The sequence below is a fragment of the Pan troglodytes genome, chromosome 20 (genome assembly GCF_028858775.2).
Source record: "Pan troglodytes isolate AG18354 chromosome 20, NHGRI_mPanTro3-v2.0_pri, whole genome shotgun sequence".
NCBI classification, from domain to species: domain Eukaryota; kingdom Metazoa; phylum Chordata; class Mammalia; order Primates; family Hominidae; genus Pan; species Pan troglodytes.
In genome coordinates this window covers 45,799,083-45,811,295 of record NC_072418.2, presented here as the reverse complement: position 1 = coordinate 45,811,295, position 12,213 = coordinate 45,799,083, and the positions used below count along the sequence as shown (strand labels likewise).

Genomic DNA, 12,213 nt, shown 5'->3' with positions numbered 1-12,213 from the left:
GGACTGTGCATGCCCAACCTGCAGGGTATGTGTCTGACTGTATGGGTCTGTGTGTATCTCTTCTGTGTGTGTGTCTGTGTGTGTGTGTGTGTGTGTGTGTGTGTGTGTGTGTGTGTGTCTGTGTGTCTGCACAAAGTGTGTGTTGAGGTTTGGTGAAAGAATCACTGCTGAAAAAGGCAGAGGCCTCCACAATTCCCAGGGACCTGAAACACAGACAAAAGGAAAAACAGAAGGAGGGACAAGGAGGCAGGACTTAGAGAGGAGGGGACAGAGAGGTGTCCTGGGCCTGACCTTGCCCATGAGCTTGAGAATTGCTCCTGCCCTGGGAAGAGGCTCAGCGCAGAAAGAGGAAGGACAGCACAGCTGACAGCCGTGCTCAGAGAGTTTCTGGATCCTAGGCTTAATCTCCACAGAGGAGAACACACAAGCAGCAGAAACCATGGGGCCCCTCTCAGCCCCTCCCTGCACACAGCGCATCAAATGGAAGGGGCTCCTGCTCACAGGTGAGGAGAGAACTTCCTGGGAGAGGACAGGAGGAGGAAGCAGAGTGACTGGATGGGGTCTCCTGGAGAGGATGGGGTTCTAAAAAATGAAAGAAGCCAGCACTTTGGGAGTCTGAGGTGGGTGGATCATGAGATCAGAAGTTCAAGATCAGTCTGGCCAACACAGTGAAGCCCTGTCTGTACTGAAAATACAAAAATTTAACCAGGTATGGTGGTGTGCTCCTGTAATCCTAGCTACTCGGGAGGCTGAGGCAGGAGAATCACGTGAACCAGGGAGGCAGAAGTTGCAGCTAGCTGAGATAGCACCACCGCACGCCAGCCTGGGCGACAGTACAAGACTCCATCTCAAAAAAAAAAAGAAAAAAGAAAAAAAGGAAAGAAAGCTCTGTTGGAGCCTGGATAGGGGAAAATACACCAGAGGGGGACAGGGGTCAAAACAGGAAAGTCATATTGAACCAGAATTGGTAAGAGGTAGGAAAATCTTAACTGTTCTGTTTTCCTGATTAATCATCAGGGGCCACCACATTTTGAAAAATGATAATAATAACTATATCAGATGACACTTCAAATAAAAATATAAACAGGGCGTGAAACACTGTCCTCAGCAAGAAACCTCAACAATTGGGGGAAAAAAAACACCCAGGGCATGGAGGGCCCTGAGAACTCTCACATCTACAGGAGTCTGCAGCCTGTTCCAGGCACTGGGGTGCAACCAAGATCACAAAAGTCCCTGTCCTCACGGAGCTCACGCTGTCATGGGGGGGAAGACAGACATGTAAAGAGATCTAGAATGTGAGGTCAGGTGTTGAGAAGAACCCTGGAGGGAGCAGAGGAGGGAAAGGTCAGAAAGGGAAGACCCAAGGTCTCTGAAGGAGGCGTCAGGAAAGAAGTCTAAGGATGCCCTGATGTGAGCAGGACCTGAGGGCAGTGTGGAGGGGGCCATGCGGACCCCTGGGGAAGAGGATTCCAAACAGAAAAATGCCAAGGTCAGAAGTGTTGAAGGAATGGGGGGTCATGCTGCTGACCTTGACCTAGTAGGACAGTAGGACACACACACATACACACAATCACACATGCCGCTTTTGTGTGTGTGTGTGTGTTTGTATGTGTGTGTGTGTCTGTGTCGTCAAGGCTGAGGACTGAAGAGACCTTCTCAGGACCCAGGGCCCCACGTTTTCACACCAATACATAGGGCTCAATATTGACTGATGCTCTCTCCACCTCCTAGCATCACTTTTAAACTTCTGGAACCCGCCCACCACAGCCCAAGTCACGATTGAAGCCCAGCCACCCAAAGTTTCCAAGGGGAAGGATGTTCTTCTACTTGTCCACAATTTGCCCCAGAATCTTACCGGCTACATCTGGTACAAAGGGCAAATGAGGGACCTCTACCATTACATTACATCATATGTAGTAGACGGTCAAATAATTATATATGGGCCTGCATATAGTGGACGAGAAACAGTATATTCCAATGCATCCCTGCTGATCCAGAATGTCACCCGGGAGGACGCAGGATCCTACACCTTACACATCATAAAGGGAGGTGATGAGACTAGAGGAGTAACTGGACGTTTCACCTTCACCTTATACCGTAAGTGATTCCACATGATCCCTGGGTGTTGGGGGGCAGGGGTCACTTCTACTTCACACACACAGGATTGTCAGGCCTGGACTGTGCCTGTGTCACTCTCTGCGTTATGTCCCATGCTGGGATTTGGGCATTTAGTGCAGGACACACATAGAGGAGACAAATTTCAACAGATCAGAATTCCTTTCCCGCATCCAGACCCTGCAGACACTTGCTGCAGAGGAAGGACAGTCTGATGGGGGGACTCAGCAGGAGGAGATCAGTCTCAGACAAGCACCTCATGCCCTCTTCGTAAATTTGACCCTGAGAAAGACCCTGGAGAACTGAGTAGGGCTTGGCCTGAGGGGCCCCTGAGATACTCTCAGAGAAGCTCAGCCCTAGAAGCCTCAACCCCAGACCCTTGTCCCTAAATCCTTGCTCCAGATAAAGCTGAGGAGCCTGTGCTGGGGCTGGGTTGTGGCTTCTTGGGCAGGGCTTACTGGGACCAAGGATTTACCAGCTGTCAGAGGACTGTGTCTCCTGGAGCTGTTCACCAGCCAGGAATCAGCCCTCAGAGCCTCATCTGGGCAAGGACAGAGCTTTCTTCACCTGACACTCAGAGTGGAGAGGACAGAAAGACAAGCTTTGTAGGCCATCAGACAACTGCCTTAGGAGGCTTAGGATAGTCCATAGAAAGTCTAATGTCCCCAGAAGCGGAAACAGAAGAGAGAAGATGTACCTGGTAGCAGCTTGTCCACAGGGATCTGACGTAAAGGTGCTTTCTCATGGAAGCAAATTAATAATCAATGCTGTTTGTGTGAAACCTCCACTGTGCCAAGCATTAGGTCAGGTGACTGTGAATCATTTAACATTTATTCACAGATAGCATGAAAAGGCACTGTCCATTTGCCATTTAGCTTATTTGATTGAGAGAAAACTGAGGCACAGGAAGGCACAGTGACTGAGCAAGAGTCACACAAACACAAAGGGGAGATCAGGGTCACATGAGGTCTGTCTGCAGCCACAGGCCCATCCTCTCCTCCACCAGAAGTGAGGGCTTACTGGGTTCCAAGCACCCTATAGTCATTTGTTGGCTCAAATCCTCTCTTCTTAGGCATCCAAACCTCAGAGGAGTGAGAGCAAATGGTCAGCTGATTAGTCTGTACTCCAGAACTAAATCACCTGCTTCAACCATCAGAGTCAGTGCAAAAAAAATGTCCAGGTCTCCCCCTAAGATCTTAACCTCCATCACTGAATGTGAAATCCTGTGTTTCCCAAAGTGTCCATGTCACTGTCATGAGAGGATCAAGGAGAGGACCTTGTTTTCTTTCCCCACTCACACTCTACACCACCACAGGCCCAGCGAGAGAGACACACACTCAGGAGCTCTCACATAACAAATGAAGGAATGGAATGAAGAAATGAATGATCCAAAACCTCTTTAGAGATTGGATCTTGGATGAAGAATCCTAGCAGGTTCTAGCCACACCTGTCCCTTGTCCTTCAGGGGCTGACATCCATGTTTCATCCCCCCACTACCTCTTGCCCCTAAAGCCACCCCATCTCATGTAATTCTGAAGCTCTTAAGCCACCGGAGGGTTCTCAGGGCTCCTTGGTCCTGGACTGTGGAACTGGGAGCACCTGGGCCCTGGGGTCTCTGAAGTCAGTGTCTCCCTCACTGCTCACTGCCATGGTGTCTCTGTCTCTCTCTGCTTCTCCGTGTCCCTCATCTTCCTCCCACTTCATTCTGACTGGCAAGCCCTGTCCTGCACAGCTTCTTCCTCCACCCCTAGGCCTTCCCTGGACATTCCCTCTAACCACTCTGGCTGTTCAGTTCCCTTCCCACTAACACTGTGGCCTGGCCCACCTCCCAGGAAAGAGGAAAGGCACAGAAATCACCTGGAGTTGCCACACCTGCCAGGCTTCCTCTCTAGCCAATGTCCCCAGGTCACTAAGAGAATGAGCTTCCACTGTATTCCCATCCAGGGCTCTTTCCCTTTGTGAGGCTGACCTGTGGACAAGACCATGGGACAGGGATAGGCAGTTCCTCCATCCACTCTCATAATTGCCAGACAAGTTCCTCTGGCCTCCTGCACAAAAAAATAAAAATAAAAAATAAATAAAATAAATAATTGAAATGGCAGTTTGTAGTAAAGAAAGATTTTAATGACTCCAAGTCTGCCAAACAGGAGGACGGAGGTTTATTACTACTCAAATCAGCCTCCCCAGTGGATCAGGGGTTAGAGATTTTCAAGGATAGTTTCAGGGGCACAGGACTAAAAAATGAGTACTGCTGACTGTTTGGTGATGGAATCATGTGGGCAGGGGGAAATGATCTGTTTGTGCTTGAATCTGCCTCAAGTTAGGGACCACATGACTGGCTGAGCCATTAGTCATAGGTATGGATGAGGTCAGCCGGTAGCCAGAATGCAAAAGAATGAGAAACTTCTCAAAAGACCAATCTCACGTTCTACAATAGTGATGTTATCTATAGGAGCAATTAGTTACAAATTTTGTAAACCCTGTCCCAATGACACTGGAGCAGTCAGGGATTATAGAAACTGTGCCTACATTTTAGCAAAATTCAGTTCCCTCCTATAATCTTAATCTCATGGTCTTTCACTAATTTTACAAAGGCAGTCCCTGGACAAAGTAAGGGTGTTAGTTTTATGGAGGAACTATTATCATTCTTGCTTCAAATTTAAATCATAAACTAAATTCCTCCCAAGGTTAGCCTGGCCTATGCCCAGGAATGAGTGAGGACAGCCAGCCTGAGACTAGATGCCAGATGCAGTCAGCCATGCTAGTTTGCTGTCACTGTTGTAATCTCTGCACTGACTCACCAGGGTGTCAGAGGCTGGACAGGCCTGCTGTCCCCAAACCCCATGGGCTCATTTCACCCGTGACTCCAGCCTCAACCTGCTATGGAGCTCACATTCTCCAGTCACTTCCTAGAGACTTCTGGCTTCCTGTCAGGCATATAACAAGCTTGAAATTTGTCACTCGTTTCTAACGCTAAGTAAAAAGCTGAACAAACTCCAAAGTCAACAACTTGTTAAAATCCTTCAGAGATGGCTGGGCACTCCATCTCTGAGTGGACTCTTGATTCCATCCTCACTCATGACTCCATCCTCAACCTGCTATGGAGCTCACATTCTCCGGTCACTTTCTAAAGACTTCTAGCTTCCTGACAGGCATATAACAAGCTTGAAATTTGTCACTCGGTTCTAACACTAAGTAAAAAGCTGAACAAACTCAAAAGTCAACAACTCGTTAAAATCCTTCAGAGATGGCTGGGCACAGTGGCTCACGCCTATAATCCCAGCACTTTGGGAGGCCGAGGCGGGCACAAGGTCAGGAGATAGAGACCATCCTGGCTAACATGGTGAAACCCCGTCTCTACTAAAAATGCAAAAAATTAACCAGGCATGCTGGCGGGCCCCCGTAGTCCCAGCTACTTGGGAGGCCAAGGCAGGAGAATGGTGTGAACCCAGGAGGCAGAGCTTGCAGTGAGCTGAGATCATGCCACTGCACTCCAGCTGGGGTGACAGAGCGAGACTCTGTCTCAGAAAAAAAAAAAATGCTGTTAGAGAATGAAGAATGCTTTTGATGCTTACTGGTAGACTGCACACAGCTGTGGAAAGAATACCTACCTTGAGGATGTGTCAACAGAAACTTCCAAAACTGAAACAGGAAACTTCAAAAAGAGTGGGGAAAAAAAGTGGAACAACATATTCAACTTCATATTTAATATTTTGTTTTGACAATAGCAATTTTTAAATTTTGTAGTTGTGGGACAACTACAAAGACTGTAATGTACACGTAATGGGAATACCGGTGGTTTTGGAGACCAGTTGGAGTTGACCAGGTTGGTGTTATCTGATGGTTTTACTGCCTGTGCCACCTATAACTGTTTCCTCATGATGATGCCATTTTCATAAGTTGGAGATCTTCGTGTGGGGAGACACAAGAGCCATTGGCATCTCACTTAGACTCTTCCTAATTCACACAAACTTAAACTTTAGTGGTGTTTCCTGAGCTTAAGAGAAAATGAAGAAAGCATTTCACATACCTGTTTATGGGTCCTCCCCATTTTTCCTAACTCTGCACAGAATTTAGAAGCAGGGAGTTCTTTCTATATTTACTAACATAACACACATCACTTCTTTTAATTTGGCATCCTTTCTCCCTTTATGTAATTGATGCACTGACCAGTTCTGTCCTTTTAATGGGACTCTCTCTACTTAAGGAGCTGCTAATTTCAAATCACCTTTGGCATCTTTCTTTGAGCATAATGTGATCCTGCTGGAATTCACGGCACACCTAAACCTTATTTTGGTCTCAAGAGAAATACGACTACCAGCAATTCATCTTAGATATTTGGACCATCAGTAAAAATTTCCACTTATGAAAACATTTTAATGTTTCCTCCAAATTTTTTTTGTTACTAGAGTCAGAATATAACGCGAGGTCTAAACTCCTGACAACATTTTACAGGAAAATTACAGTGTTACAAATTGAGCATCCCAAATCCAGAAATCCACAATCTGAAATGCTCAAAACTCTACACTTCTGACCACTGATGTGATGCTAAAAAGAAGTGCTCACTGGCGCATTGTGGATTTTAAATTTTTCAGATTTGGGATGCTAAACCAGAACATGTACTGCAAATATTCCAAAATTTAAAAAATTAGAAATCCAAAACACTTTGTTTTCAGCTTTCTGCATAAGGAGCACTTTATCTGTATGAACTATGGGCATGAGGCTGTACAGGAGATCTCTAGAACCTCCTTATCCTGCATAACTGAAACCACACACCCACGGAACAACACCCAATTCCCCTGATCCCAGCTCCTGCAAACTACTATTCTACTCTCTGATTCACTCTGGAATCCACTGATATCAGGTACATAGAGTAGTCAAACTCAGAATCAGAGAGTAGAATGTCTAATGAGAGAAAGTATCTGCAAGACTTCTTCCCAAATATTGGTCTAATATCCACCAAACACATATGGTCCATGAGGGCCAGACTTCCGTCATCAGTTCATGATCGCCCTTTCCACCAGTCAGTTCTGCATTTGCAAACATCCACATGTATTTCTAGAAAGATCTACATGGTCCTCAACTGCCCTCTACAAGGGAAAGGGAGCATCATGGACCCAGAACAGAGAACATGGTCTTGGTCCAAAGCTATTAGCTCTTGCCTATCCCCTTCACTCTTTGTAGGTCATTCCTTGGACTCCGCTCTATCTTTAGAGTCACTAGCTCAACTCAGTCACTATGAGACACCTGGGAAAACTGCCCCACCTTGTGGCTCCACTGCCTGATGACTGAACTGACCTCCAGGCTTGACTCTGGTCTCCCCTGTGTTATTTCTGCTGAAGTACCCAGTCCCAGGCCAGGCTTTCCAGTACCCAAAGGGTTTAAGGACAACGGGAAGTTCCATCATCCATCTCTAGGATGTCCTTGGCAAGGGAAGCTGCAGAGAAAACATACCTCAGGGGGCAAAGTGAGACTGAAACTAAGAAGATTCCAGCACTGCATGCTCCAAGTGAGGACCACAAGTTGGGCCAGGCAGGCAGTTGGAGACGGAGGGACACACAGAGGCACCAGGGGCTGTGACTGCTGGTCCTGTGTCTTTCCATGACCCAATGCTGCTGCTCAATTCACACTTGAGAAAGTCTGTGCTTCTCTTACATGAAGCAGGCAGCCTCACAATCTCTGAGCCCTCAGATTGCCATGCATCTGTCTTGCAACACACACACCTGCCATGGGCTTTTAAGGACTTGGGTGGGCTGAGAGGTGGGAAATGCCAAGTCTGATTGAAAAATGCCTTTGGAGGAATCAAAGGCGCCACACACGGCAATCTTCACCCTGTTTTCTGCACAGTGGAGACTCCCAAGCCCTCCATCTCCAGCAGCAACTTAAATCCCAGAGAGACCATGGAGGCTGTGAGCTTAACCTGTGACCCTGAGACTCCAGATGCAAGCTACCTGTGGTGGATGAATGGTCAGAGCCTCCCTATGACTCACAGCTTGAAGCTCTCCGAAACCAACAGGACCCTCTTTCTATTGGGTGTCACAAAGTACACTGCAGGACCCTATGAATGTGAAATACAGAACCCAGTGAGTGCCAGCCGCAGTGACCCAGTCACCCTGAATCTCCTCCGTGAGTATCTTCTGTTCCTCTGTGAGCCAGGCTGCCATCCCAAATACACGTGGCCAGAGGCCAGGCCTCTCTGTCCCTCTCAGGTCCAATACAGAGACCTTTACCCCTGGACATCAAACCTGGCCATGACTTTGTGTCCCAGGCAAACCAGAGTAGGCCTAGGCTTGATCAACAATAGGAGAAAAGAGGCTGCTCCTGTCATAGGAGACTCAGGGTCCACAGCTTGTGATGGGAGAAACAGGTGAATGTCTCAGGCTCCAGATCAGTGAACACAGCGGGGATTTGGCTGGGACTTCAATGTTGCAACTTGGCTCACAGGGTCACTGTGATTGTGGCCCTTCCACAGACCAGGATTTTCCCTTCCCTCTGACAATATTGCCTGTGACATTATTCTCTTTACTCCATATGGCCTGGATGCCCCCACCATTTCTTCCTCATACACCTATTACCATACAGGGGAAGTCCCCAAGCTCTCCTGCCTCACAGACTCCATCCACTGGCAGAGCATTCTTGGCTGATTGATGGGAAGTTCCAGCAATCAGCACAAGTGTTCTTTATCCCCCAAATCACTAAAACATATAGAGGGGTCTATGTCTGTTTCATCCATAACTCAGCCACTGGTGGAACAAATCTCATAATCAAGAGGATCATAGTCCCTGGTAAGTAGATCCCTGGAGCACTGGTAATATGTTTTCCAGTGAAGTCTATCTAGCTATCAGGGAAGAGCCACCTGCCCTCTGCAAACGGAGAGGGAAAATCAAAAACCCAGGACAGGGAATATGATTCTGCTCCAAAACCACCAGCTTTTACCTGTCCCCTTCACTCTTTCTAGATCATTCTTTAGACTATACACTAACAATGAACAATCTGAAAGGAAATTAAGGAAATAATGTCAATTCACATTAACATCAAAAGGAATAAAATATTTTGGAGTAAGTTTAACCAAAAATGTCAAATGATTATACCCTGAAAACTACAAAACATTGCTGAAAGAAATTAAAGACGATATCAATATATGGAAAGACATTTCATTTTCATGGATTGGAAGAATCAATATTGTTAGAAAGACAATATTACCCAAAATGAGTTGCAGATTCAATGCATCCCCTACCAGAATCACAGTAACATTTTTTGCAGAATTAGAAAACACTGTCCTAAATCTCACCTGACAGGCTCTTATTAATGACTGACACAACACAAACACTGAGAAAAAGAGGTAACCATGAAAAGGTGGAAAGTTCTGATGACATAGAAAATAGCAATCAGCCTTTCTCACATCCCAAGGCCTTCAAAAATATACGAGTGCAGCATGGCCACTGTGGAATTCACTGAAAACTGATCACCAAGCTAGAAATGTGGTGAGAGGAAAAAAAAGGGCAAGAATATCTTTGGCTTATCACCTCCCACTTTTGCCTACTAATCTGATGCTGAAAAGAAATGCTCGCTGAAGCATTTTCGATTTTGAATCTTTCAGATTTGGGATGCTAAACCAGTAAGTATATGACAAATATTTCAGAATCAAAAAATGTCAGAAATCCAAAACACTTTTTGTCCTAAGTCTTACGCATAAGAAATACTCAATCTGTGTGAACTACAGGCATCAAGCTCTACAGCAGTTCTCTAGAACCTCTCCACCTTGCATAATTGAAACCGCACACCCATGAACAACTTCTGATTCTCCCCACTCCCAGCTCCTGGCAACCAGCAATTTCATCTCATATTCACTCTGGAATCCACTTACATGAGGTCCCTAGAGTAGTTGAACCCATGGAATCAGAGAGTAGAATGTCCAATGAAAGAAAATATTTGCAAAACTTCTCTCCAAATTTGTCTCATATCCATCAAACACACATGGTTCATGGGGACAAGATTTCCAGCAGTTCATTCCCACCCTTTCTAACAGTCAGTTCTGAATTTGCAAATGTCCACATGTATTTCTGGAAAGATCCACATGGTCCTCACCTGCCCTCTGCAGAAGGAGAGGAAACTTAAAGAACCCAAGACAGGGAACATGGTTCTGCTCCAAAGCCACCAGCTCTTGCCTGTCCCCTTCACTCTTTCTAGATCATTCCTTGCACTCTGCTCTATCTTTAGAGGTCACTGGTTCAAGTAAGTCATCATGAAACACCTGCAAAAAACTGCCCCACCTTGAGCCTCCACTGCCTGATGACTGAACTGACCTCCAGGCTTGATTCTGGTCTCCCCTGTGTTATTTCTGCTGAAACATCCAGTCCCAGGCCAGGCTGCTCAGTATCTTCAGGGTTGCAGGACAAAGGGAAGTGCCATTATTACTCATCTCTAGAATGTCCTTGGAAATGGAAGCTGCAGAGAAATCACATCTAGGGGGACAAAGTAGGATGGAATTTGGAAGGGGCCCAGCAGTTGCATATTCCAGGTAAGGAACCCAAGGTGAGCCAGCCAGTCAACTGATTAGGGAGGGCCTGGGACGGGTACCAGGGGCTGTGACTCCCACTGACGTGTCTGTCCATGACCCAACACTGCTGCTCAATTGACACTTGAGAAAGTCTGTGCTTCCCTAAGACAGAGAAGGCGGCCTCACAGTCTTTGAGCCCTTAGATCATCATGCATCTATCTTGTGACAAAAGCACCAGCTATTGGCTTTCAAGGACTCAGGTGGACTGAGAGGTGGGAGATGCCAACTCTGATTGAAGGATACCTGTGGAGGAATCAAAGGTGCCACACAGGACAATCTTCTCTCTGTTATCCACACAGCGAAGCTGCCCAAGCCCTACATCACCATCAACAACTTAAAACCCAGGGAGAATAAGGATGTCTTAAACTTCACCTGTGAACCTAAGAGTGAGAACTACACCTACATTTGGTGGCTAAATGGTCAGAGCCTCCCGGTCAGTCCCAGGGTAAAGCGACCCATTGAAAACAGGATCCTCATTCTACCCAGTATCACGAGAAATGAAACAGGACCCTATCATTGTGAAATACGGAACCAATATGGTGGCATCCGCAGTGACCCAGTCACCCTGAATGTCCTCTGTGAGTATCTTTTGCTCCTCTGTGGGCCAGGACACCAGCTTAAATCAAAACGACCAGAGGCCAGGCCTCTCACTCTCTCCGGTCCAAGTATAGACACCTTTACTTCTGGACATCCAAGCTGGCCATGACTCCCTGCCCTGGGAAATCCTGGGTAGGCACAGCCTTAACCAAGAATATAAGGGGAGGGGATGCTCTTGTCATGGGAGACTTGGGGCCCACAGCTTGTGATGGGAGAAAGAGGTGAATAGCTCACGATTCGGCTCAGTGAACATAGAGGGGGTTTGGCTGGGACTTGAGGATGTGTCTTGGCTCAGAGGGCCACTGTGTCACTTTAAGAGACCAGGAACATCCCCTTCCCTCAGATGACATCACCTGTGGCTTTATTCTCTTTCCTCCAGATGGTCCAGACCTCCCCAGAATTTACCCTTCATTCACCTATTACCGTTCAGGAGAAATCCTCTACTTGTCCTGTTCTGCAGACTCTAACCCACCGGCACAGTATTCTTGGACAATTAATGAGAAGTTTCATCTACCAGGACAAAAGCTCTTTATCCGCCATATTACTACAAAGCATAGCGGGCTCTATGTTTGCCCTGTTCATAACTCAGCCACTGGCAAGGAAAGCTCCAAATCCATGACAGTCGAAGTCTCTGGTAAGTGGATCCCAGCATCCTTGGCAATAGGGTTTTAGGTGGAGTCTATCTGGCATTCAGAGAAGAGTCAGGAAAACATTTGTATTCCCAGCCTGTGTCCCATGGGCACAAGCAAATCCCAAATTCTCCTCCTGAACCCTCCAAATTTGTCTAAGAACTTCGAAAACTTTAACAAACAGGCTGATATCTTCATAATATGCCCAGCCTAGATCAAGCAGGAAGAACACCGATTTCATTGAAATAATTGATAATAATGAAGATAATGTTTTTATTATTTTTATTTGAAAATTTGCTGATTCTTTAAATG

General features: G+C 46.5%; 1 protein-coding gene across 1 annotated transcript; it reads left to right on the top strand.

Moving 5' to 3' along the window:
- The first annotated feature begins 241 nt into the window (after positions 1 to 241).
- Positions 242 to 11,944, top strand: LOC456084 (pregnancy-specific beta-1-glycoprotein 1). The gene is made up of 5 exons (XM_024351843.2): positions 242 to 503; positions 1,732 to 2,097; positions 7,963 to 8,241; positions 10,975 to 11,253; positions 11,652 to 11,944. The coding sequence occupies exons 1-5, from the start codon at positions 440 to 442 to the stop codon at positions 11,942 to 11,944; spliced, it is 1,281 nt and encodes a 426-aa protein (XP_024207611.2). The 5' UTR covers positions 242 to 439.
- The last annotated feature ends 269 nt before the right edge of the window (positions 11,945 to 12,213 follow it).